The sequence below is a fragment of the Phyllostomus hastatus genome, unplaced genomic scaffold, assembly GCF_019186645.2.
Source record: "Phyllostomus hastatus isolate PE091 unplaced genomic scaffold, TTU_PhHast_1.1 phas_scaffold_555, whole genome shotgun sequence".
NCBI lineage: Eukaryota > Metazoa > Chordata > Mammalia > Chiroptera > Phyllostomidae > Phyllostomus > Phyllostomus hastatus.
In genome coordinates this window covers 218,826-245,014 of record NW_025334036.1, presented here as the reverse complement: position 1 = coordinate 245,014, position 26,189 = coordinate 218,826, and the positions used below count along the sequence as shown (strand labels likewise).

The following is a 26,189-nucleotide window of genomic DNA, read 5'->3' as shown; positions in this document are numbered from 1 at the left end:
ACCCTCGCCGAGGCGGTGATTCTTGGACTCCCGCGGCCCCAGCGACTCGCCTCTCTGCCCGCTGTCGGAGCCGCCCTGGGGCCCGCTCAGGGTCATCTTCCTGCCTGGCCTGGCCGCCCAGAGCTCAGCAGCGGGTGGGGCTCCAGGCCCCGGTGGCCTGGTCGGGCGTGTGCCCTGGGCCGGTCCCCTCCCTCAGAGCCTTGGGCTTCTGGTCGGAAATGGGGTGAGGGGCGCTCAGAGAGCACCAGGGCCCCGCCGAACCCGGGGTTACTGCTGGGGGCGGCCAGGCTCCCTGTCCTTCTACGGAAGGGCCAGTTCTGATGCCTCAGCCTCTGGTCTTGACCCCCAAGGAGTGGTTTTCAGTGTCCCCTCTGTGCCCAACACACACTGGCCAGGAGTGGCCACAGGGCTCAGGACACCTCGAAGCATCCCGGCCCATGGGCTCCTGCTCTGTGCGCCAGGTGGGCTTTGGGGGCGGGTCAGCAGGAAGGGGCTGTGGGGGGCAGGGCAGGTGCCAGGTGGTGGGACCCGGGGCCAGCCCCACACACCCACCCTGGGCCCTGAGCTCGGAGATGCTGGGGATGGACCCTCCGGGTCCCCCCTCCTCCCTCCCTCCCTCCCACCGGGGGCTAACAGAGCCCAGCTGAGCCGCCTGGGCCCAGGTGCAGGTGGGCGGAGGACACAGGGCCACCATCGCCTTGGGGACAGTCCCTGTGAAAATGGGTCTGCGGACCTCGCAGGGCAGGGGGGCGGGGGGGGGGGGCTGGCCGCCTGAGCAGGGGCCTGGACACACCTCCCCCAGGAGCCCTACTGGACCCGTCTCCCGTGGGAAGAGGGGGCAGGGTTCCAACCCTGAAATTCCCCCCACCCAAGAGGAAGCCAGGCTGCACTCTGACACGGTAGATACTTGTTTATATAATAATAATAATTAATAATAATAATAGTGTGTTATACAAACTGTTAGAATAAAAAAATACCTTTTCTGAGAGGGGGTCCCCAGCCTGCCACTGGCAGGGGCCGGGGTAGCACCATGAGGGCGCGAACGGGGGTGGGGTGGGGGTGGGGGTGGTGGGCACTGAGGTCTGTGCGGCTGTCAGTGGTCCGTCTGTCAGTTCGCCCGGCCAGGCGGGGGGTCAGCTGCGGGCGGCCCGCCGGTGGCGGCTGCGGCCGGGTGCAGGGCAGGACAGGCAGCACTGGGCGCGGATGGAGGGCAGCTGGCAGCGGCCCAGGAGACGCAGGGTCTCGCAGAAGGCGAAGGATAGGCGGTCCCGCTCGCAGCCTGGGGGGTGGGAGGGGCCTGGTGGGTTTGGCCTGTGCTCTGGGCTATTCTGGGAAGTGGCTGGCTTCCAAGCCCCGCCCCTAACTCCCCCCCCCCCCGCCCCCGCCGACCTTGCCCCCACTGCCGGCTGGGTGTGCTCAGCTGCCGCCAGGCCCTGCTTGGCCAGCAGACATCCCCAGGGCCTGGCCATCCGCGTGTGGCAGGCACCCGGCTCAGACAGCAGCTCCCAGCCACACATCTGCCCTGTCCCTTTTTTAACCCCAGGGGGCGCTTCCCTCCTTGGTCCCTGCCCCTCTCTGTGCTGTCAGCTGCCTCGGCTGCTGGTGACCTCACACCCCGGAGTTTCCGGGACTCCCAGAGGCCCCCCCACAAACCATCACAATATCCTGGGGACTCCGGGGTCTCAGCGTCTGAGTCACCTCCCGGCTGGCCCCAGCACTGACCTCCTCTGCTGGGACAGCTCAGGGCTCAGCCACCTGACCGACCCTCGAAAGCCACCCAGCCCTCCTGGCAAGGCCTGTCCTTGGTCTAACCCCTCGGGGACCTCGGCTCCCACCCTGCCCCCCGCTGACCCGACCTCAGCCCGAGGGGCCCAGAGTGGCAGTGACCCAACTGTTCCCCCAAGTCAAGTACCGCCACCAGCAGCCACCCGACCGGTGTGCACGGGGGCTGGGGTTGCTGAATGCAGAGGGCAGGGTCGGGGTGGGGGACTTGTCTGCAGGGATTCCCGGCAGACTGGGGCGAGTCCCAAGGTCCTGAGGCCCCCCCTCCACTGTCCCGGGGGCGGGGGGCAAACAGCTGACTCCCTGAAGCGACAGGCAGCCCTGAACTCGCTTCCCGGCATCACCTCAGGCTCTGGGGGAACACCCACACTTCCTGAGCACCCCCGGGGGCCCTTTGCTCACCCCCCGAGTCCTCATGGGTGCCCCTCCCCCACCCCCACAGAGGGGAGCTGTCAGCCCTTAGAGACAAGCAAGTGCAGCCCCAGGCCACACAGCTGCAGGGCAGCCCAGGTGGCCCCCAGGCCAGTTTCCTGTGTGGGCAGCGCTGGGGTCCCGGCCGCAGGAAGCGTGTGGGGTGTGTGTGGTGTGCGTGTGTGTGGTGTGCGTGCGTGTGTCCACAAGTGCTTGTGGCCTAGGCCCTTCCTCCAGGATCCTGGAAGGGCGGCACTGCTCACTGGGGCCAGCTGTCCTCTGGCCGGGGCAGGGCGTGGGGCCCTCAGGGGTGAGCCAGCCCACCTCGGAGACCCACAGGGAGGCAGCTGGCCCCACCTCACACAGGGACTTGGGGCCGAGGCCACTGTCCCGATCCCTGGGCCAGAGGAGGCCGGGCCCCCGCCCGCGCCCCTGTCCAGGCCTGGCACAGGCCCCTGCTGTAGGGGCCGCAGCCGGCTGACTCCCCACCCCCCACTCCCAGCTCTCCTGCGGGGGCGGGGGGGGGGCGGGCACACTCACGCAGCGGCTCCGCCGGCTCGCAGTTCTCGGTGCCGCAGGGCTGGGAGCCCTCGGGCCAGGGCTCGTGGGCACACTGGTCGCTGTCTTCCTCCGGCAGGCCCGTCTGGGTGTTGACGCACTTGACCAGACGCCGCCGGACGCCACCCCCGCAGGACAACGAGCACTGGCGGGGGGGGGGGGTGACAAGGAGGGACCTGAGCTCCCCCTGACCGGCTGCACCCGACTGCCAGTGGACTGACTGGCCCACCAGGCTCCGTTCTTCCCAGTTGGGGTCTGATGTTTTTAAAAAGCCCTAAAACACGTTTCATCAGGGCCCACCTGAGCTGGGCCCTGTGCTGAGGGCCTCACTGTTCCCTTAGAAAATCCCCACGACCTCCTTTTACCGCGGGAGACTCAGAGCCCAGCGCCACTCCGCAGCCGGGGGACGAGGACCAGAGCCCGGAACCTCCCAGCAGCGGAGGCCTGCCACCCGCCCGAGGCCCCGCCGTGGCCACGGGGCCCTCACCTGGCTCCAGGGCCCCACCACCCACTGCGTGCAGGGGTGAGTGTTGCAGGGCTGCGTGCTGTTGGGTCTCAGCGCCTCCTCGCACAGCCCCGGCTCCGGGCAGGTCACCAGGCGCTGCTGCTCTCCGCCGCCGCAGGCCTCGGAGCACTGGGGGCAGGATGCGCGGCGCGGGGGCGTCAGGGCAGGGCTGGGTCCCGCGTCACCCCGCTCTCCACCCCGCCCCCCGCCACCCCACAGGCCTCACCTCTCTCCAGGAAGAGGTATACCAGGTGAGGCAGGGCTGCACCCCACAGGGCTGGCGGGCAGGCGGCTGGGCAGGCCCGGCCTGGCAGTGGAAGGGACGGAGCGGCCGGAGGTCCTGCGTGTCCACACACTGCACGTCCCGCACGGAGAAGCCTCCGCCGCAGCTGCGGGAGCACTGGGGGCCGAGGGACAGGCGTGTGGGCACGCTGCGAAGCCACGGCCCGACCACGGTGGCATAAGGCCCGCATCGGGCCGCCCCTCACCGGGGTCTGGCTCTCCAAGTTCCAGGGAAAGGCCGGGGCTGCCCACCCACGATGGGCTGGAGGGAGACTCAGTGAGACTCAGGTCCCGGGGGTGGGGAGTACAGGGGAAAGGACGCGGCCAGCAAGGGCCGGGTCTGGGGAGGGTGGCACCAGCAAAGATGCGAGCACAGGACAGCCCGGGAACTCCCAGGGAGGTGGAGGCCCGCGGCTCTGGCACCCCCACTGCGGTCACTCACACACCTTGCTCCAGGTGCCGACGTGCCAGGTGGCGCAGGGCCGCAGGTGGCAGTGGCGGGCGGGCTGGGGCCGACCAGCAGGGGCGCAGTCGTCCTCCCGGCCCGAGCTGCAGCGCACGGACCTCCAGACCGCGCCCAGGCCGCAGGTGGTGGAGCACTGGAGGCGGGGCCAGAGGCCGTGAGGGCGGGGCAGCTCCCATCGCCCCACCCCGCCCGTCCAGGTGGGCGAGGAGATAGCGTCTGCTCAGCCGGGGGCTCGGTTTCCTCATCTGCAAAACGGGCTCCTCCACCCACCTCCCGAGGAGACAGCGAGTCCCCTGGGCGCCACGGCCCCGGCCCACGGGAATCACAGCTGAGGGGCCCAGCTGTCCCGACAGAACCGCCTGGGCAGGGAGTCTGTCCCTCCTGCCCACACACCGGGGACCTGAACAGAGCTCACTTCCGCTGCAGTGACAACTGGGGACCCTGTGTGTGCTCGTGGGGGACAGCTTGGTTCCTTGCCACTCAGACCCCTGCAGGCCCAGAGAGCCGGGTGCAGCCGGGAGGGGAGAGCCAGGTGGAAGGGCCACAGCGGCACACGGAGGAGCCAGGTGAGTCTCAGGAGCCCTGCTGGGCCCGGCTATGAGGGAGAGGCCTGGGCGGGGGAGGGCTGCCCCGGAACCCCAGCTCTCTGGGGTGAGCACCCGGTCCTGGGGGCATTTGAGCCCAAGGTGGGGAGAGGAAGGCTTCTGTCTGCCCCTCTCGGGTGCTGCTCTGCCTCCTCAGGGGCCCCGAGCTGCCCAGGGGAGGGCCTCTGGGGACTCCAGGGACACAACGAGACGGCCTCCCCGCCCACCCCCACCGTTCACAAGGGAAACTGAGGCAGCAAGGCCCTCGACAGCCCTGGTACTTGCCTCGCTCCAGTTCCCCACCTCCCAGCTGGCGTTCCTGGTCAGGGGCGGGTCCGAAGGGGGCCCCTCCCCGGCCAGGCCGGGGTCCAGGGTCTGGGCCTTGGGCACTCTGCTGCCGCTGGCGGGACTGTCCGAGGCTGGTGTGGGTGGCAGTGCCGAGCGTGGGGGCTCCTCAGGGCTGGGGGGCTGGGGCTGGCCCGAGGGTCCTGGACTCAGGGTGGCCCCCCAAAGCCTGTGCCCTGGGCCCGTGGGGGCGGTCTCAGGGAAGGTCTCAGGTGGGGCCAGGCTGGGCAGGCCTGGTAGAGCCAAGCCTGGGGCCGGGGACGTGGGTGTCCCAGGCCCCAGGGCGTGGTCCCAGCCCCGAGCCTCTGGCTGAGAGGCAGTGGGGCTCTGGGGCAGGGGCGGCGCCGGGCGGCCCTCGGGGTCCTCCTCATCTTCAGAAACCTCGTTGGTCACCTCCCACCGCGGGGGTGGCGGCTGGCTCGGGCCCTGCTCACTGACCGGGAACTCGTCGTGGCTCCCAGGGGCAGTGGGCGTCTCACTGACCAAAGTGGGGGGCCTGGGTAAGCTGGGGGGCTCCACCTCAGGGGCCAGCACAGGGGTGTCTTCCTCAGGCAACAAGTTGCCCAGGGGGCTCCAGGGTATCTGCTCCGAAGGTGGCGGCGTGGAGTGACCAGCCTGGCTGGGCCAAGGGGACGGATCTCCCGCTGCCCTCTGGTCCTCGTCCCTAGGAAGTTCTGTGGCCGGCTCGGGGGCCCTGGCGGGGGGCTCGGCGGGGGGCTCGGCGGGGGGCTCGGCAGGGCCACTCAGGGGTGGGGGCGTCCAGTCCCCTGTGCCCCCTGGGTCTGGGCCGGGCTCTTCGAAGCGCTCGTAGGACAGGTCCTCGTGGAACCTGATGAAGTTGTAGTCGTAGTAGAAGTCGTCCACGAAGACGGGCCCTGGGGGGCCCAGCTGCGAGGCGTCCTCCTCTTCCTCCTCCTCTTCCTCGATGATGTTGCTGAGTGGGGAAGGGGGTGGAGTGTGGGGGGCCAGGTGGTGGTGGGTGAAGCTGACCTCGGTGTACAGATTCTGGCTAAAGGAGCCACTGCCGGAGCCTTCAGGGTCCGGGGTCCGTGGGCAGGGCGGCAGGGAGCAGGCGGCCTCGCTGGCTGGCCGCTGGGCCTCATCGCAGGGGACGCTGGTGTCGTGGGTGCAGGTGACCGTTCGGCGCTGAGTGCCTGGCCCGCACGTCGCCGAACACTGCAGGGGAGGCCCGGGGGGGGGGCGGGGTGTCATGCCACGGGAGTGGGGGAGGGCTGGACTGGGAGGGCCCCAGCCTCCCACCATCAGGGCCCTCCCGAGGCGGTGCTGCCTCCCTGCAGCCCCCCAGGACTGACAGCGGTGCTGGGGGCAGGGCCCTCCCGTCCCGATGCTGACCTGAGACCAGTTCCCCACGGCCCAGGAGGCTGGACAGGGCACATGGTCGTTGCAGGGGCTCTCAGCGGGGGGCCGGGGCAGGTGCTCACAGTCGGGCGGCTCCAGGGCCCTCTGCTCCTCCGGCCCCACGCTCTGGATGCAGAGCACGGCCCGGCGGGAGAGGCCCCCGGGCCCACAGGAGCGGGAACACGGCTGCCACTCTCCGGCCCACCAGCTGCAGGGTGCAGGGTGCAGGGGGTGCTCGCGTGTGGCTGGCCGGACTCCCAGCGTGTCCAGTCTGGGCTGGCCCCCCACAGCCTAGTGCCCCTTTGCTCCCGCCACCCTTAACCCAGGGGACCTGCGCCCCCACAGGTCCCCAAACACAAGTGACCAGGGACGTCCAGCCCAGGTGGGGGCAGCCCCGGGGTGGGGATGCAGCCCTGGGAAGAGAGCCCAAGAACCCCTCCCTCTGCGCCCCTGACGTGGGGCCTGGTCCTGAGGGTCGGAAGCCCTGGGGGACTGTGATGTGGGGGGGGGGCTCACCGGGCGGGGCAGGGCTCCTCGCTGCACTTCCTCTGGCGGTCATCTGGCCGGCCCACGGGGTCACAGTACCTGTCGTCCACAGGCCCTGCCTGCCATTTGGTGCAGTATGCACTCTGCCTCTGCATGCCTGGGGGGTCACAGAGCTCGGTGGCACCCAGAGACAGGGCCACGGCCTCTCTGCCCAGGGCCCTCTCAGAACGGGACCCCCCACCCCAACCCCAGGCACCCACCCTGGGAGGAGCAGAGTGTGGGGTTCGACGGGCTGGGGCTTCCTAGCTGGGAGGCCTTGGGCGGCGGCCTCTCTGGCCCTCAGAGTCTCCATCTGTAAATGGGAGTGACTGTCACCCCTGCCTGGAAGCCTGGCGTGAAGATGACAGGCAGTCACATGCGTGTCTGGCACGTGGCCAGAGCTCCACAGGTGATGGCTGCTGCTGTCATCCTGCAAGTCCGAGGGACCCAGGAGATGGGCTGTTGGTGGCCCCACTTTACAGATGGGGAGACTGAGGCTCGGAGCAGCAAAACTCCAGGCTGACGGCGGCCCCAGCGATTAGCAGTGAGCTGGAGGCTGAAGCCAGGGTCCCTGCCCCAGAGGCGAGGGCCACCTCCTCACCTGTGCCACAGGTGACCGTGCACTTGGTCCAGGGCCCGTAGGTCCAAGAGAACTCGGGCGACAGGCCCAGCCCGTGGGGATCGGCAGCTCGGTGGATGGTGTACTCGTAGCTCACACCGGGGTTGCTCTCCTGGATCAGCAGCTGGGAGGCGAGGCGGAGGGGCCCGTGAGCACGAGACACCCATCCTAAGGGAGCCCACCCAGCCACCCCTAGGACCCAGGGCCAGTTTAGAAGTGGGAAACTGAGGCAGAGGCCCCAGCATAGGGGTGGGCCGGAGCCAGGCTCTGTGGCTGCCCCAGACCTTCTCTGGCCCGGAGGTCCCTGGGACTCCACCTCCGCTCCCCCACCCTGGCCTCGGGGTGCAGGCACCTGGACCCAGACGGGCTCCTCGGTGGGCCCGGGGGACGTGAGTCTCTCCAGCTCGCCCGTGCGTGCGTAGGTGAAGGTGGTGCCCGCCACCTCATAGTCCCCGTTCCACTGGATGGTCCAGTGGCCGTTGAGGAAGTACTTCTCGGGGTCCTCGCTCCGCAGGGCCAGGAAGCTGGTGCTCTCGGCCAGCTCCTCGACGCGGATGTCCCGGGCGCCAGCCGGGATCAGCGCCACGTCCACGTAGCCTGGTGGCCAGGGTGGTGTGGACGGACGTGAGCCGGCTGCTGCCCCCACCTCTGGCTCCCCCCCCAACAACTTCCTGCCAGCCCTGCTGGCCGACGCCAAGGATCCCACCGTGAGCTGAAGACTCTGAGCTTCCCCAGAAGCAGAGGGTTCCATCTGTCCCAGGTTGCCAACACCTCAAAGGGGTCGTCAGATGCTGCCCCCAAGACCCAGGTCCCATCACCCTGTCCCAGAGACCATGGTTGGTCTTCACCACACTGCTGGCCCATGCCCTGCTCTCAGGGCTGGCGTGACCGTTCTAAACAACAGTGTCGCCCTGGCTGGTGTGGCTCAGTGGACTGAGCGCCAGCCTGTGAACCAAAGGGTTGCAGGTTCCATTCCCAGTCAGGGCACCTGCCTGGGTTGCCGGCCAGCTCCCCAGCAGGGGGCGCAGGAGAGACAACCACACATTGATGTTTCTTTCCCTCTCTTTCTCCCTCCCTTCCTCTCTCTCTAAAAATAAATAAAAATCTTTAAAACACAACGACAAATGGACAGGGCCTGTCCCTACGACACCCTGCTCACTCCACGCAGACCACGTGTCCTCTCACTTCATAGTGTCCATCCCTCGCCTGGGACAGCTCCTCCTAGCACTTCACGTGTGAAACCACCCTGTGAGGTAAGTGCCGTGGTCATGACCCCATGGCACAGGTGGGGAGGCTGAGGCACAGCGCAGTGGAGCATCTGCTGGGCTGTGCATTGGGCTGGCGGGGGGTGGGGGTTCTGAACTCTGACCACCGTGCCGGGCGGCTCCTCCGGAATGAGGCCTCAGTGGCCTGGCCCAGCACAGACGGCCCCAGGGCAGCCCTGTCTTCCTCACACACCCCAGAGGGAGCCAGCACTTCCTGCCTCTGGGCTTTGTTTGGTGCAAGCACTTTCCACCGCCAAGCCACGGGTCCTGTCTCTGCCTTCTGAGTCTTCTATGACTCAGCTCAGCTGCCACCTCCTACAGGAAGTCTTCCCTGATCTCTCGAGGTCAAAGACTTCTTTCCCGGGGCTCTCACAGACCTCTGGGCCTCTCTCCGTGGCATCTGTGAGGCTAAAAGATTCTGTCCCCGTCTGACTGTGAGCACATCACCTCCTGTCCCTCTTGATATATAATTGGCACTTAAATAATGTATGCAAATCACCCTGAGGTAAGGGAGTGGAGCTGAGGGTCCTCTGAACCTGATGGGCCCAGCCTGGGCTCCCTGGGGCAGGAAGACGCCTGGGGAGGACAGGCCACGCCCCAGGGCCAAGTGTCCTGACTCCTGCTTGGATCCTGGGCCAAGCCCGGCGGCTTCCCTGCTCCCCCTCTCCAGCCTGGGTGGGGACACGAGGAAGAGCCAGTGGTCCCCCCACCAGGGGTCCCGCCCCGTACCCTTGTCACCGTCAGCCTCCCGGAAGGTCTCTCTCACAGTGTGACAGGTGGAGCCGTCACCGTGACACACGCCACAGCGGTCCTCCAGGGCGCCCGAGTCGATCTCGAAGTCGCAGCCCACGTTCTGTAACGCACAGAGGGGAGGCCCTGGTGCTGGGGTGTGGAGCTCCGGAGGGCGCCCCGGTCCACCCCGCTGCCTCTCCCAGCCCCAGTTTCCTGGGCTGTGAAGTGGGAGGTGGACCCCAGTGGCACAGGCAGATGGTGAGGTTGTGTGAGACAGACAGGGGGCAGGCTCCACGGAAGGGGTGGCGGGCAGGGGAGCTGGCACTCTGTGGGTGGCCAGTGTGGACAGGAATCAGCGTCCCAGGCCCTCCTGTTTCCCTGCCTCGGAGCCCAGGCCTCAAGGCCTCCGTGGCTTCCCCTCCCGGAAGCAGCTGGAACGTGTCACGGAGGTGAAGCCGCAGCTGGCGTGACTAAGAACCGCCAGCAGATGGTGGTGCCCAGTGCCAGGCGCCGAGCCCTGACTGTCCCAGATGGTAACCACCTGTGAGTGACCTCATGTGACCTGCTGATGTGGACACGGCCCCCTTTCCATTTCACAGGAAACCTTGCCTGGGGGCCATCCAGCCAAGAGGAGGTCCAGCTCCCGCCTGGGCTCTCATGTCCAGGCGGGGATGTGCCACAACGAGGTGAGGTGCCTTCATCAGAACCCAGGGCAGGCAGAGGGGACCGGGAGGCTGAGGCGCAAAGGCAGAGGTAGCGGGTGTGGCCTGATCCAGACGGCGCCAGGAGTGAGGGGCTTTGCTGAGAAGTGAGGGGGGAGCAGCAGAGGTGTCGCCAGCACAGCTGGAAAACCCAACGGGTGCGGCCTGGGGAGAATGCCCAGGGGACCAGGAGAGACTAGCGAAGCTGAAGCTGCTGTAGGAGGCACAGGATAAGCCCCTCCCGGGGGCGTGGCATAGTATGGCCTGGGGCGGGGCTTGCAGAGGAGCCCCTCCCAGGGGCGGGGCAGGTGGAGAAGCCTCCCTGTGGCTCACCTTGCAGATGCCATTGATGCACAGGTCGCGGCTGGCCCTGGCCCGGCCCTGGTAGCAGGGTGTGCCGTCCACCACAGCGTCCCGCAGCTTCTCGGCAAAGGACTCGTTCTCGGGCCGGCAGTGCAGCTCACAGGGGCTCTCTGGGGGCCCAAGTGCAGGAGCCATGAAGGGCAACAGGTAAGGAGTCACAGGCCACCACGAAGCCCACCTCCAGGATGGGCAGGGAGGGCCGCCTGGGGCGAGCAGCACAGAAATGCCGCAGGCGCAGCAAGGGGGGCCCCCTAGTGGCCAGGGCGCAGCAGCCCGGGCCTGAGTCCGCGGGAGCCTGCAGCACTCACCGTTGTTGACCACCGGCACCCACGTGTGCAGCTGGCCCTTGTAGAACTTGGTGTCGAAGTGGCTGCACTGGATGTGGCGGAAGGAGGGCTGGCCAGCCGGACATTTCTTCAGGTTGCAGAGACGCAGGCGCTTCCGTTCGCCCACACAGTATTTGCCCTTGTACTTGGGCCTGCGGGCAGAGCCGGGTGGGGCTGAGTGCGGGCGCAGATGCCTGCCCCCACCTCTGTGGACGCTGCCCCCTGCTGGCCGCCCACCCCTCTGGCTGTTCAAGCAGCTGTGGCAGCAGGGAGCCTGGCCCTGCCCCCAACCTGCTGTGTGACCCTGGGCAAACAGCTGACCTCTCTGGACTGGCTTCTTCATCTACAACCTACAACATGGGGCTGGGGCTGCCTCTGCGGAGGGCTATTGAGACGCTGCAGACGTGACCAGCACTGGCTGCTCGAGTCTCCCGCTGACGGGACCCGGGGTCCTGGGTGGCCCATGTGCTGGTGAGCATACCCACCCAGCTGAGACTGGGGGGCCAAGGCGAGGCAGGGGTCCCGGCCACAGTCCATGACACACACAGGGACCTGGATGGGGCCAGCTCTGAACCCCACGCCTGGGGGCAGCCCCAAGGGGAGGCTGCAGAATCTTCACGTCACTGTCTTTGATGGGGAGCCTGAGGCCCATGTCACCCGGTGGCCCTCCTGCTGACCACTCCTCTCAGCTGCCCCTGCTTTCCTCTCAGATCCACTGTGATACAACCAAGCGGCTCCTGTCTTCTGAGTGTGAGGTGGACTAGCTGTGTTGACCCCGCCCACGGCTCCACGGGGACCCTGTCGTGCAGCTTCCCCCGAAACTGAGGCCCCGAGAAGGGGTGAGCCGTGGAGGGGAGGCTGGAACCCTGCTCCATTGAGGGCCAGGGTCTAAGTTCTTGGCCCCTGTCCCCTCCTGCCTCCCTCCAGCCAGCTGTTGCTTTGTCCTGGGTGCTCTGCTGAGTCCCTCCAGTCTCTGGGCTTGGCCTGGGGTGGCTGGACACTCAAGCTTGGCCTCTGTGGGGACACTTCCGACAGCTGGAGACAGGGACAGAGCCAGGCTCCCTCAGTCAACTGCCTCTGCTCAGCACCCTTGACACCCTGGCCCCCAAGCCGGGCCCCACACTCACACGGGCTGGGTGCACTGCCGCTCTGTGCTCTGTACGCCCACCCCACAGCTCCGCGAGCAGGTGGACCAGGCGCTCCAGCCAGACCAGCCGCCATCCACTGCCTTGGGCTGGAAGCTCACGGGAACACACTCCCCGTTCAGACACCACTGCCGAGACAGAGGGAGGTAGGGCAGCCACCCCAAACCTATCAGTCATGCTCACCCTAGTAAGAAACGAGTGTGGGTGGGAGGCCTGGAAAAGCAGAGAGGGGGAGGACAGAAGGGGTAGGGGAGGTCCCCTCCCAGGAACACGGGACCCAGGGGCTGACTCGGAGCTGAAGACGCTGGGGAGAGTCACGGACTGAGGCCCCTATGCCTCCATTCTGCAGGCGGGCAGGAGGGCTAGAGAGGGCAGACACAGCGGGAAGTTGGCCCCTCCCACCAGCACAGATGGCCGAGGCCCCTGTACCTTGCTCTCTCCACAGGCGGTGCCATCCACGGCCGCGTCCAGCTTGGAGTGACAGGTGAGCCCCACAGAGCACCACAGCGTGTGACAGACATTCTGTGGGAATGTGGGAGAAGGACTCGGGCCACACTGTCACCCTCACCAGCGCCTGCTTGCCACCCCACGAGTCCCCGGGGCCCCGTCTGCCTTCTCTGCACCCTCTGCACCGCGAGGTGCCGCAGGGGACCCAAGGCTCAGCTCTGCCGGCAGGAACAGCCTCCGGCCCGTGTCGGATGACACGAGGGTGGGGTGACAAGCCCGGGGCCATCGCTTCAAGTGACCTTCCCCAGGACCCTGGAGCGTCTGTTTGGTTTAATCTTTTAGAATCAGCTCTGGGAGTGGGGCTTGCCCACAGTCCCCCAGTGGCTGACAGTCCCGCCAGCATTCAGGACGGCCCAACCTGTGGCCTCTCCCAGGGGTCTGCAGGCTGGTGCGCCCCGTTCCCACCCCGGTGCCCCACACTCACGTCCATGTCCTTGCAGAACACGGAGGAGGCCCCGTACTGGAGGCGGCACTGGTGGTCCATGTCATAGAGGACACCGGGCAGCACCGAGGGGAGCTCGATGACATCCTTGGGGGGTGGGTCATCCAGGCAGTGGCCCCAACCTCGGCTGCAGAGATGGGACAGGAGGATGGGGTGAGGGGAACAGCCTGAGGGACCAACCCGGGAGGCCCCCTGCGGGCCAGAGGGCAGAAGAGACAGGAAGGGCAAGAAGCCCATGCTTGCAGGAGCACTCAGCATCCTCGCCCACCCCGGCCTGTCCTGCGACCCCAGCACAGCCCGCAGGCCCCCAGCCGCACAACCTGCACCCACGCTCCAGGGCCAGGCCTCGGCACAGCAGTTCCGTCCCCTACAGCACTTCTCTCTCTCTACCTGCAGCTCCTCTCCTCCAGATCCAGCCTGAAGGCTCCTCCCCAGAAACCTGTGCCCACTGAGCCCTGCATGAGCCCTCCCACGGCCCCCACCCCTCTGCCCAGGGCCTGCAGGTCCCACGGGCATCTGGACAGCATCACGGCGCAGCCAATGCCCCAGGAGGGTTGTCCTGGGTGAGGGCCCAGGCCGTGGAGAGCCTGTTCCTCCTGCAACAAGACCTGGAGCCGTGGGGGCCATGATGGGCAGGGTGGGAGGCCAGGCCCAGGCCGCTGGTGCTCCTACGTGTCCACTCACTGGGCTGTCCCCAGTGCCACTCCCCCAACCCTGCTGGGAGCCCAGCCTCAAATGTTTCACCCCAAATGTAAGTTCAGGACCATGGCACTGAGGCCTGGCAGGGAGAAACAAGGGTTCTGGGGGTTCCCTGGCCTGCATGCTGGGACAGAGTGTCAGCTGGGGGGTTGGTGGGTCGGCTTGGCATAGGGCTCCTTTTCTTCAAGAAGGGGGCTGGCGGGCTCCCCCACCCCCAACTCAGACCCAGGCTGGGGGCTCCCAGGCCACAGGCAGCCCCTTTCCTGGCTGGGACCCAGAGCTGGCCGGGGGTCAGAAGGCTGATTCTCACTCTATACCCGACTGTGGATGCTGTGTGGCATCTGGCCATCCCTCTCCCTCTCTGGGCCTTTGTGCCCTCGCCCACAAGGGGCTGATGCTGCCTGCAGGACCTCCAGCCACAGAGGTGGAAACAGCAGCATCTGCTGGGGAGAGGTGCACCGGCGGCCGGCGGCCGGCACTTCCTTCCTCTGATCGGCTCCCCGCCAGCCAGGCTGGCTCCTCGTGGGGGGCCGACACGCCCGGAACCCCAGGCCTGTCAGCCCTTCCCCTCAGGCCCCTTCTTGCTCTAATTATAGCAGGCCGGTGGGCCCCCAAGGGGACAGAGCAGGCAGGGCTTGGCTCCGGCCTTGAGGACACGGCACAGAGCTGCCCACCACCTGTGGAGGGGCCTCTCCCCGCTGCTCCTAGTCCCAGTCAGCGAGCTGACGGTCAGTGAGGACACGGGACGCAGTGGAGGATGGGATGGGACACACTCCTGCAGGAACCCTGGCTCCAAGGGCGGGAGAGAGCAGGCCTGTCCCCCCCGACTCCCCGGCCACGCCCCGAGCTCTGCCTGGAGTGCCCTCTTCCTCCGGATGAGCCGTAAGTGTGGAGGGCGGCTTCGAGGCTCCTTCTCAGAGACGACCTCTCTGACCCCAGGAGGGGTTGGCGCCCTTCTCCAGATTCCTCCACACCCGCGGGGCCCTCTGCCCCCTGTCTGCCCCCCGGGGTGGGACGGGCCTCCTCTGTATCCTTTACTGCTGTTCCCGGAGCACAGGGAGTGACTCTGAGATCATGCGGGCATCGCTCGCACCAGCAGCTCCAAGGGCAGTAACCACCTACGTGCAGGGTCCGAGGAGAGTGCAGGAGGGATGGCCACGGCGGGCCGCCTTGTCCCAGTGCCTCAGAGCCTCCCTGGAGACCCAGGAACACTGCCTGCCTGACTCCACTTGGCACCGTCTGAATCTCGCTCATTCTGCCCCCGACCCGTTTGGGTGGGGTGGGGTGGGTCCTCTGCCTGCCATCCCACCCCCGGCTGAAAGACAGAGGGCACAGGGCCTAAGGGGAGGCCGGTGTCACGATCTCTGTCCACACACCCCACTCCTCCCACCTGCCCTGGGCCTTGTGACTCTCCCCTGCCTGCCTGGCCCTCTGGATGGTGAGGAGGGCGTGGGCTGACCGAGGTGGGTGAGGCTCCCCCTCCACTGGCCGCACGTGTCTGCATCGTTGGCCGGGGCCCTGGGACGCCAGGGGGCTCGGGCGTCCACCCTCTCCTCCCACCCTCGCCCAGGCCCCCAGCCAAGTGCCTCACACATTCCTGCTGCTGAAGGGAGACAGAGACTCGTCTGTCTGTCTGTCCAGGACCCAGGGTGCTGGGCGGCGCCCTGGGTGGAAACAACTGGAAGAAGCCCTGGGGCGCCGCTGTTCCCCTCTGCAGCTCCCGCTCTGCCCCCATGGGGGAAGGCGGCCCACGCTCCCTGGGGATTTTCAGGCCTGCTAGCTCCCTGCCCGGGCCCATCCCCGGCTCAGTTCCTCTCATCGCTGGCCTTTAGCGGCGATAACCACACGCGGTCCCCATTGCCTAACGCGCGTCACACGTTTGCTCAGTGAATCCTGACATTCCCCCGAGAGCCGGGGAGGGCGTGATCCCGTGCTTGAGGCGCCTGGGCACTGGTAACTCCTCTGCTCACAGGGCTGGAATTCTGGGCCACAGCCAGGTTCTGAACCACGCGGCTCAGGCCTCCTCTGCGTCCAGTCCCGCTCTCAGCCCAGCCCCCCGCCCGGCTGCCGGAGGGCCAAACCCCACAAGGAGCGGACCTCTAGAAAAGCATGGCGCTGTGAGATTTCCCCCCACCGCCTCCTGGAACCCCGCCATGCTGGCAGTGAAGGCAAAAACCCACGAGGACCAAGGGGAAGGAAGAGGCGATGCGGGGAACAGGTGAAAGAGAGACCCCGTGGCGAGCAGGGAAGAAACTCCGTGTAAGTAACAATCTCGGAAGACGAGAGAAAACACTGCTCCCGTGGAGGTCGCAGTGCAGTGGGAAGCCTGCTGCCTCCTGCGCGCCCCCTGCCGGGCTGTCCCAGGCCAGGGCAGGGCTCCCGCAAGGGGGTGGGGTGGGGGGGGGTGCTCACTCGAGAAACCTGGTGATGTACTCGCGGCTGCAGCGGGACCAGGTGAGGGGCACGGTGTCGTACAGGAGCTGTGGAGACATGATGAAAGGCCGTTTCCCAACCGCCTCGCAGTCATTGCCGCTTCCGTCGTGCTGAATGCCAAAGCTGCGTGAGAGCACAGGCCCCGGGGCCAGTGAGCGGGGGCGCGCTGGAGGCACCCATCCCCCAGGCCCGCAAGGTGCCCGCTCCCCCATCCGGGGGCTGGCTCATCCGCCCAACAGCTGTGTGGCCCTGGGAAAGGCACTTTCCCTCTCGGAGTCTCCATTTCCTTAGTCTAGAAAGTGGGCGTGATGGGGCTATTCTCCCACGGGGCCCCCAGGCGCAGCAGCCTGGCTGTGGCTGCCGACTGTGGCCCCTGCCGCCATGAACAGTGTGACGGGTCCTCCCACTCCCAGGGCCTCGTCCCAAGGCTGTGCCCCTGAGTTAAGGGCATCTGAGCGGCTGCCTCACAGAAAATGGGTCTCCCTTCTCCAGAGACCGTCCTTAGGAAGGACGTGAGGAGAACCTACTATGTGTCGGGCATCCTATGGAGGACTTTCAGAACCCCTACCTCGTTCAGTCCTCAAAAGCCCCGGGGAGGCTGAGGCCACACAGCCAGGAGGTGGCAGATTTGGGGGCAAGCATCCTCTCTACCGTCAGGGGCAGCTTTTCAAGGCCCTGCCTAGGTGGCTGTGAGCCAGGGAGCCCACAGCATCTGGGTGGTGACCCCCACTCCTTGACCAGTGGGACTGGCTGGGCCCAAATAGTCAGAGATGCTGCCACATTCACCCGCTAAGCGGCCGGCACAGGCCACGTTTAGGCACGAGCCTCAAGCAGATCTGTCACACGGAGGAGCCTTAGTCACCACCGCTCAACCCGCAGGGCCAGAGGGGGCAGGGTGCTGGCCTCGGGCCACACAGCAGGAAGTACGGATGTGTGGGGAGCCCCTCAAGCCAAATATGCGGCACCGGAGGGCAAGGTGGGAGGGGTGGCCAGTGCCTCTGACCCACAGGTCAAAGGAGACCTTTTCCGGCTGCCCGAGGGCCTCTCTCCTGTTCCCCAGGGAAGTAGCTGGGTTGTGGATGGGGACACGAGGGGACAGGGGATGGCCAGGGCACCCCTTCCTTAGCATTCTGATGCCTATGGGCCCAGCTGCCCAGTGCCCCCCGGTCGGGAGCTGGCCGAGGGGCTGTGGGTACCTGTGCCCGAGCTCGTGGGCCACGGTGAAGGCCAGTGGCAGGCCCGTGTCCTCGTTGACGCTGCAGCTGCGGAAGGGCTGGCACATGCCCCCCACGTGGGACAGGCCCAGGGTTTCGCAGGGCTGGTTCATGGAGGCGCACAGGTCTTTCCTGCACCGGCAGAGAGAAGGGCACTCAGGCTGACCTGGCCTGGTGCCAGGCCCGCGTGAGCCAGGGGCCCCAGGGAGGGAGCGAGAGGGACGCCCGCCCGCCACTCCGAGGCACTGGGCCTGCACGGCAGCCATGGGGATGTGGGTGCCCTCGTTTGCCGAGGCCCCACTGAACACCCTGTGGGCCTGGGGAGCGGACCCTGCACAGGTCTGCCACAGCCTGGCTGAGGGAAAAGAACCCCATGTGGAAATCACAAACGCTGCCTCTGCATAGACTGGCAGCCGAACACCCGGGACAGAAGCGCCTGGAATTAAACACACACGCAGGTGCGCGCAACCCTGGTGAAATCCGAGTGAGACCTGTGCCCGGCTCCGTGCCCGGCTCCGTGCCCATTCCTGGCTGGGCTAGCGCACCACGGAGACGCCAGACGCTACAACGTGTCTCGCTGTACCATTTCTGACACCGGCACAAGAATCCGCAATTGTTTCCGAACAGAAAGACCGGCCCGCACGCTGACCAGCGGACTCCCGGCAGAACGAGCCCCAGGGAGCAGGGCTGGGCTCCCTGAGCGGCGGTGCCCCCAGCTGGCGGCACCTGGTGAGCAAGATGGCGGTGTCGTGGTGCAGCGGGTGGGAGTCCCCCTTCATGTTGATGCTTTTCTGCCACTTGCAGAAGCTCCTCAGGGTGTTGTCTGCATGGTGTGTGACCTTTAGGTCCTCCTGTGGGTGGACAGCGAGGCCACTCATGCCTGCCCCAGCGCTCCGAAGGCCCGGCTCAGTCTCCTCCTCCCAGAGGCAGGACTTCGACGCTCAGAGAAGGCAGTGGGAGGACAGCATGGCACCCCTTCCTCCAGCAGGGACCGGGGGACAGGTGACACCTCCCGGGGCCGTGGAGACCCTCACTCCGCCTTCTGCACGCAGGCAGTGCGCGTGCGCATACGCATGCGCAGCCCCTCACCTCGTCGTCTTCCAGGAGGACCAAGCGCACCACGGTGAGGTGGATCGGGTTCCCGATGCTGGGGTCGTGGAAGATGCCGGCCACCTGCCCGAGAGCGGTCAGGCTGTCACCCTGGTCCTAGGACATGGGCAGCTGCTCCTCACCCCCAGCCCACATCCAGGCTCACAGGGTGGGGAGCTCCCCGGTGCACATGGGCCTCCCCCAGTTACCCGGGGGGTTTCAGGTCAGCCTAGGACAGAAGGCCACCCCCAAAGACAGAAGAGGTGCAAGGTGCCGGGAACAGGCCAGGGAAAGCAGTCTGCTCTTCTAAAGCTCCCGCGGAGCAAGAACAGCCAGCCCACAGCTGGGGACAGGCCTCAGGCTTCCCGGAGACAGGGATGGCAGGCTAGGCCAGCTGTGACCTGGCTTCTAGGGATTCCATCCACACAAACACAATTCCAATAGGAGTGACCCAAACACACTGTGTTCCGAGGACACGAGAGCCCCTGATAATGGGGATGACAGGTCAACACTGCTTCCCAAATGCCAGCAGCCTCCCAAAGCCTCACTAGTGCCCAGCTCCCTCCCAGGGACTCCCTGGACCCAAGAGGTTGGAGACTGTCCCCCCGCCTTGCTGGGGGCCTGGGCCTGGGGACCAGCCTACCAACCTTCCTGCCACGACCCCCGCCCCGCCCACTATTTGCACCGGCCAGTGCCACCCCTCCCCATGGCCACACCCACCGCCACTCACTATGTTCATAATGGTCAGCACGTAGCTCTCCACCTGAGGCTGTCCGTGGTACTCCACCATCTTGGCATCGGCCACCACCAGGGTCTCCACCCACTTCTCTTTGCTGACTGAGGGCTGGTGCAGATGCCTGAGCCGCCGGCGCCGCTGCTGCTCCGAGTGCTCCCGCCACCGCCACCAGGATGCCTGCTCCGGGGACTCTGCGGGTGCACGAGCAGCGCAGGGGAAGCTGTCAGGCAGGCCAGCGCCCAGGGCACCAGGGCCTCTGCTAAGTGAGCCCCTCTCAGGGACCGCGCTGGGGTCAGAAGCAAGAGGCCTGGATGCCCAGGGTGGCTCTGCCCCTGAGCTGTACCCTGTGACCATGACTTTGTTACTTCTGGTCTGGGACCCTGGGGGTCACCAACTGGACGTAGGAATACTCCAGTCAGCCTCAGAAGGTGAGCCCAGGGGCCAATGACATGGTGGACATAACACAGTAAAGCACTGTGCCCAGGAGACAGGAGGTCCTGGGCTTGTCTCCCCACGTGGCCACCCTCTGGGGGGTCAGTGCATCCTAGCACATGCAGGCCCAGGCCTATCCCCCAGCTACCCCCCCCACCGAGACCTGCTTCTCTGCACCAGGCTGAGGATCAGGGAGGAATCACTCTGTGTAGCCGGGGAAACCAAGGCCAAGAAGCGTTTATCTGTTCCAGTAGAATCCCTGAGCTGTGGCAGCTTCTGAGGTCGGCGCGCTGGCAAGTGGCCTCCAAGCCCTGAGAGCCCTTGGCGGGCAGCTCCGTACCCGCCCTGGCCCTTGCGCTGGGTCTCGGGTACCAGAGGTCAGTTACTCTCGGGTGGGACCCATATGGGGAGGGGAGGGAGGAGGCTCCTGGCTAGCTGCCCTGATGGGGTGCGCGTGGCCCAGCCTGGCCCGGCTTGGAGACTCCAGGAATAATGGCGGGCAGTGAGGGGCGGGGGCACAGAGAGACCACGCCCCCGAGCTGGGCGGGGCCAGGGAGGCCGAAGTGAGAGGGGTTGGTGTAGGAGCTGAACTGAGTAGGCCTGAGAGGCAGAGGCCTCAGGCCGGGGGCACACTTGGAGGGAACATGCTTGTAAGATGTGTCTGTCGGTCTCTCTGTGTCCCTTTGGCCCCAGGGGAGCCAGGCATTAGGATGGGGACAGAGACTTCTGCAAAGGCCCTCCATGAGCCTGCCCTGCAGCCACAAGCACCGTACCTTGTACCCCGCAGGTGCCTGGAGCCCCGGGGTTGCCCTGCTCTGCCTGCCCCCTGGGAGCTTGACGTTTGTACACCACGTGGGGCTGGGCGCGGTTGGGCCGGGCCGAGACACCTTCCAGGGGCTCGATGAAGTAGTCCTCGTTGGAGAGCTGGAACACACCTTTCTGGGGAGAAGTTCCCGGTCACACCGGGGAGAGCAGGCCCTGGCTGCTCTTCCCCGTCCCCACTCCCGGCTGGCCGCGGACGCACCGGGCCTGTGTTCACTCTGTGCCCTCTGTCTGGAATGTCCTTCTTGCCCTGTCAGGCAGCCAGAGGCTTTGGGCTGAAGCTGCTCTCCACGAACCCGCCTGCCCGCCCCTCACCCCGTTCGGAGGGTTAGGGTTAGTTCTGGTCCCAATGGAGCAACACGGTGTCTCCCACGCAGTCCCAGGCAGCCGTGCTGGCTGGGCAGCCAGGAACCTCCTCTGGAGATGCTCACGGCCAGCCGGACATGCTCTTCCCTGGTCCCAGGGCCTGCCAGAGGAGGGAAAGCCACACTCCAAAGGAAGAGGAGCTCTGCTGCTTTCTGAGCTACCTCGTCTGCATGAACCACATGTTGTGGTTCTGAAAGTGGGTCCCTGGGCCTGCATCGCCAGCACCGTCTGGAAGGCTGTCACAAATGTCCTGCAGTCCTAGCCTGTGGGACATTGTTTCAAGATGGCCCGCGGGAGATTCTGACTAAAGCTTGGGAACCCAATCCTCCTGGAACAAAAAGACCTGCGCTCTCACTCTCAAGATGGCTACTGAGGCTTGGGGACCGGAAGTGAATTGGCCAAAGCCACCAGTTGAGCCCGAGGCAAGGCGGGGGGCACTCACCAGGCCGTCGCAGGCGCTGATGGCTGCCATGCCACCCTCCAGCTCAGGGTCCTGCACCTCACCCAGAAGGTGGCAGGTGGGCATGCGCGTGCGGATGTGCGTGCGCCCCAGGCCGCCACGCCGGCGCGTCTCGCTCACGAAGCCGGGTGCCAGCAGGCGCGTGTTGGTGGCCAGCTGGAAGCGCAGCGCGCGCCCGCGGAACTGCAGCTCATAGAAGGCGTGCACGGTCGGCTGCGCAGACAGGGCGCGCTTGCGCAGTACACGTGGCCACAGCTCATAGGACAGGAAGACGCCCTCCGCATCCACGCGTACCGGGTGCACAATGTCCAGCGCCTCCAGGCCCTCGGCCGCCAGCCCTGCGGGGAGAAAACCGTGAGGTCTCCAGGGACCAGAAACCACCCTGTGCTCACAGCCCAGCCCAAAGCTCCATCTAGGCCAGGCTGCAGAAACACAGCTGGCCTGCAGTCTGCGTCCTGCCAGACCTCCTGCCCAATGCCCTGGACATACGGGTGGGGTGCCCCTGCTGAGGACACACCCCCCTGCCCCCGTTGCCTACCACAACCCTAGGCCAGCCCTCTGGTACACTGCTCCAAGAGAACGGCCCTGGACACAGGAGGCAGGGTTGGTTTTGGTGACTTACTTACTGAGTGATTGAACCACCACCCCTATCTCTGATTTCAGGACAGCAGTGCAAGGATTTTCCAGGCTTCTCAGATAAGAATTCCCAACAAACAAATTTCCATGCCCTGTCCCAGAGGAACTACTGAATCAGCATCTCCAGGAAACCCTGTAGGAAGCTGTGTTTTGACCAAGAGCCTCAGGGAAGTTGGGAAATCCCCACTAGAAGTTTATCCGCTGAACATAAGCAACACCTGGAGAGCTCTGCAAGCCTGTAGGTGCCCAGGGCTCTCCAGAATGGTGTTTCGGGTACTTTCCCAAGCCCTCAGGGGGTCCTGATGTAACTGTGGGAGCCTGGCATTTGGAAGCCACTGGGCTGGATAATCTAAGGAAACTGTAGCTCGGATGTCCTGAGGGCACTTAGAATTGAATCCTACAACTGCTGCCTGCAGACTTGTTTTTTGTCAGTTCATTGATTTTTTTTTTTTTTTTGCGGGGGTGTTTGTTTTGGCTGACACAAATATTGGAAAATATTTAATCAGTCATCAATGTTAAAAAATCCCATGTTCTCGCCCTGGCCAGGTGGTTCAGTTATTCAGAGTGTTGTCTTATACACCAAAAAGTTTTGGGTTTGATTCCCAGTCAGGCATGTATGGGGGTGTGATCAATGATTCCCTCCCCTGCCCCCTGTCCTATCTTTCTAAAATCAATAAACCTATTCTCAGGAGAGGGTTGTTTTGTTTTTTTTTTTTAATTGCATGTCCTTATACACCCAAAATCTCAATTTTTCAAATCTCCTTGAAAATACTCATCTCTCTGGGTCAGGCCTCCATGCCCACTTCTCAGAAGCATTTCCAAGGTTGAAACAGCAGCATTTGCAGGCTGCTGTTCCCCCAGCTGCCTCAGTCCCCACCAGTCCCTATTGTATTCCCACGACACTGCAGCTGAGTACAGGTCACCCTCTGGCTTCACACTTGTATTTCATTCAGTAAAGAACTGAATCTCTAACAACAACGGGAAAACAAGAGGTGGGTCAAGAGACCCCCATTTCAAGAAAAATGTCTCCCTGCCAGTCTTGTCTTTGTCTACATTTGCTACTTGCCCAGTCATGGCATTTAGGTTGTGAAGGAGTGTGAGGTGCCCCGACGCCCAGGAAAATGTACGAGACACCATCCTTGCCCTCAAAATAGAGGGTGCAGAGCCCTTGGCAACATCACCCCCGGCACGGTGCTGAGAAGGTGCAAGTGAGCGGAGGGAACACCCACAGATAGACGGGAGGGAGAAAAGCTTCATCACAGACACCTCGCAGAGACGTGGGAGATGTCTCTTGGCATGTTTAACCACGAAAATGAGGAGGACACCTTGGTGGTAGACCCCCAGAAAAGACAAAAAAGCCAGCAGTACAGGTACGAGGGGCCAGAAGGTAAGTGTGGGCCACACGCATGTCCTGGAAAATGAGGGGCCGGAGGGACAGCGTCTTGTCAGAGATGTGAGCTTTGAACAGAGGAAGACCTGGCTGGGCCCCAACTCAACCACTTAACAGTGTGTGGCCTGAGGGCTGAGGACAGTCCCAGGGGTGGGGGACTGTTGCCGTCAGGCCTGCAGCTCTCAGTGTCCTCAGGGGGCAGGAGCTACGTGACACACTGCAGGTAACAGCCGTGTCCCCAAATGCACATTGGTGGGGCAGGGAGGTCCATTTGCCACTGGAGAATCTGAATCACCGGGGAAAAATGGGCCCCAGAGCTGCAAAAAACTGTCCCTGGGGAAGGACTCATGTCCCTGGGGACATACATTCCCATTGAAAATTCCTGCTCTAGGCCCTGGGCCAACACTGCCGGACAGATTCAAGGTGAGCTATACGGAGGTAGCCAGTTAGGTTCAGAAATGTGTCAGAGGTCAAGGACAGAAAAGCTGCAGGTCCAAGGCATTCGGATTACTGTGTGGGGGAGCCAGTCTGCCAGCTGGGACACCCAGCTCTCACAGCCTCAGTTTCTCCAGCTATACAATGGGTATGATAGTAATACCCACTCTCTGAGGCTACGGAAATTAAAAGAGTTAATATGTAAGGGATGAGAACAGCAGGTGGCCCAGAGCAAGAGTGAGCTAAGTATGATCGAAAGTTAGCAAGAGAAGTTCTCCAGCACACTTGGCCATTTTTCTAAAAACCTGTTTTAGATTGGCACTCGGTGTATCTGAGGGGCGGGCAGAGCTGATGAGAGCAGGGGCCACTCAGAGAGACTACCAGTGGCCTGTGGCCACATCTGCTCTGATTGGCGGGTGTTAAATACTTTGACTATCACCCTTAGGTGACAGAATTGTCACGTGGGAGCTTCTACCAGGGAAACACCAACCGGGTGTGTACCCCCACCCCCATCAAGAACCTGCAGTACACACGGTCCAGCCCTTTAAACGACCCAGAGCTCCTGCCAAAGAGAAAAAATAACCAGGGTGAGTGTGCGTGTGTGTTTGTGTGTGGGCGCAGGTGTGAGACCCACAGGGCTCCTGTGTGGGCTTCAGCCTTTTGGTGGGGACATGGCTGGGTGCCAGTCCTGGCAGCTCCAAGTCCCTTCGACTGTCACATGTCCCTAAAAGTGACCCTAAGTTGTGCACTTTGTCCCCAAAGAAGTCTTTGCATTCAGTGGGCAGAGCACTGGACAGGTCTCCTGTGGCATCTGCAAAGACAGTAGCAAAGAGCTCAGGGCCTCAGGGTCAGGGGTCCTGAGTGTAAGCAGAATGGGAGGGCCCCACCACCCACCCCACTACATACACTCTACCATGGCGGGCTGCCTGCCCTGCCTGCTCCCCCAAATGGCAGCTCCCAAGGACTCCCTAATCTTCCTGGGCCTGCCTGGTGGATTCATACAAATAACGGCCACCACGTGGAGGTCATTCAGGCTGTCACTCAATCCTCACCAGAGCCCTATGACCCTCATTGGACAAATGGGCGAATGGCAGCCCCTGTAGGCAGCAGGGTGGCCATGCTCACCCAAGGTCAGCTGGCCTGCAGTGGATGTGGGGAAGTCCCTGACCACAGGGGACCCCCTCCTCTGCATTCTTCCCACAGCTGATACCGGAGCTGGACCCAAGTTTAGGTTCACCACGTTCCTGCTCCCACACCCTACCACCTGCTTCACCCTCAGCCAACCCTCGGCTGCCCAGGAGCGGGCTAGCAGGTCACTCTTAGCCTGCCCCCTCATCCATAAAGGACATTCCAGCACCTGCCTGGTGGGGTGGCACCGAGTAAACGCCCAGTGATTGCTTGCTCCTCCTCCACGTCCCACACTCTGCTGCCCACAAAACCCCTACCACACTGCTCCCCTCAGCTACTCCGCTCGCTCACCGGCTCCCCAAAGCACTGCCTCCCTAGTAGGGAGCAGGTCTCCCTACCCCCAGCATGCAGGCCTAAACCAGCCCCTACCCCTGGACACCTTTCCAGTCCCCACCCAAAGGTCATCGTCCTCCGGCCTCTCCTGCTCAGCTCTCCCAACTGCCCCGCCCAATCAGACCAGAAGCTCCCCAGGCGAGCGGGAGCAGGGGATCCCATGCCCCAGGCTCCTAAATCCCCAGGCCAGCTCCTCGGCTGCTCCGGACGCGGACGCGCCAGGCGCTCCGCGGCCAGAGGCTCGTCGGAGGCCGGCCAGGCGAGGCAGAGGCAGGAAGTGCAGGGCGGTGCAAGACCGGACCCCACCGAGGGCCGCGGGGCCGTCCTGAGGCGGGGGTGGAAGGGGGGGGGAGCCAGAGGATCCGAGGACCGCAGCGCCTTGCAGCCCGCTTTCCACACAGGCGCATAGAGGAAGGTGAGAAACCGACTCTTTTGCGTGTAGACCGTGCTCCGTGCAGCCCCTGGGACGAGAGACTCCGGGAGAGACGCACGCTGCAGCACCCAAGCTGGGGGCGCTGGAGCCGAAGGAGCAGAGAGACTTCTTCCCGCACCCGCAGGGCCGCTGGCGGAGTCGGATTTGGAAGGCCCCCACCCTACCCTGTCCCTCCTCATACCCGGGGACGGGGAGGGGCGAGCCAGGAGTCGGTGGAGGAGAGAAGGGCCGGGTCGAGGCGGGGATCCGGGCGCCCACCCACCTGGTGTGGGTCCGGGCGCGCTGGGCGCCAGCGCGTACAGCAGCAGGAGGAGGGCGCGTAGGGGCGCGGAGCTGTGGGGGGCGCGGGGGCCCGGACGGGGCATGCCGGCCTCCCCTCAGGCTCCTCTGCGCGTTCGCTCCGCTCCTGCGAGTCCCGGGTCCAGCTCAGGACACGCACCACCGGCCGCGCTCCTGCAGCTCTGGTCCTCCCGCGTGCAACAAAGGCTGCAAGACCCGCCCTCCACGGAGGAGAAGAAAAGACAAGGGAGCAGAAGGGGCCACAGAAGGAAGAAAGAGAAGAAAGAAAGAAAGAAAAGAAAGGAGGTGGGAGGGAGGCAGGGCGGT

General features: G+C 64.9%; 1 protein-coding gene across 1 annotated transcript; it reads right to left on the bottom strand.

Annotated features, from left to right (window-relative positions):
- Positions 1-1,063: 1,063 nt before the first annotated feature.
- On the bottom strand, positions 1,064-26,117 carry ADAMTS7 (ADAM metallopeptidase with thrombospondin type 1 motif 7). The gene is made up of 24 exons (XM_045825120.1): positions 25,846-26,117; positions 21,151-21,506; positions 20,294-20,459; positions 19,083-19,279; positions 18,353-18,436; positions 17,990-18,114; positions 17,246-17,395; positions 16,029-16,172; positions 12,900-13,044; positions 12,398-12,490; positions 11,951-12,096; positions 10,806-10,975; positions 10,468-10,607; positions 9,431-9,554; positions 7,789-8,033; positions 7,419-7,560; positions 6,809-6,935; positions 6,287-6,500; positions 4,874-6,109; positions 3,985-4,137; positions 3,483-3,656; positions 3,239-3,385; positions 2,734-2,896; positions 1,064-1,279 (listed from the first exon to the last, which is right to left on the bottom strand). Exons 1-24 carry the CDS (start codon positions 25,946-25,948, stop codon positions 1,134-1,136), a joined length of 4,890 nt encoding a protein of 1,629 aa, XP_045681076.1. The 5' UTR covers positions 25,949-26,117; the 3' UTR covers positions 1,064-1,133.
- Between the last annotated feature and the right edge of the window lie 72 nt (positions 26,118-26,189).

Excerpts from the sequence above, each read along its gene's own strand:
- ADAMTS7 (XM_045825120.1), bottom strand. The coding sequence starts at position 25,948 with ATGCCCCGTCCGGGCCCCCGCGCCCCCCACAGCTCCGCGCCCCTACGC. Across the intron at positions 6,110-6,286 it reads CCGTGGGGAACTGGTCTCAG|TGTTCGGCGACGTGCGGGCC; the intron begins GTCAGCATCGGG and ends CCTCCCCTGCAG. Across the intron at positions 2,897-3,238 it reads TGGTGGGGCCCTGGAGCCAG|TGCTCGTTGTCCTGCGGGGG; the intron begins GTGAGGGCCCCG and ends CCCCCCCGCCAG.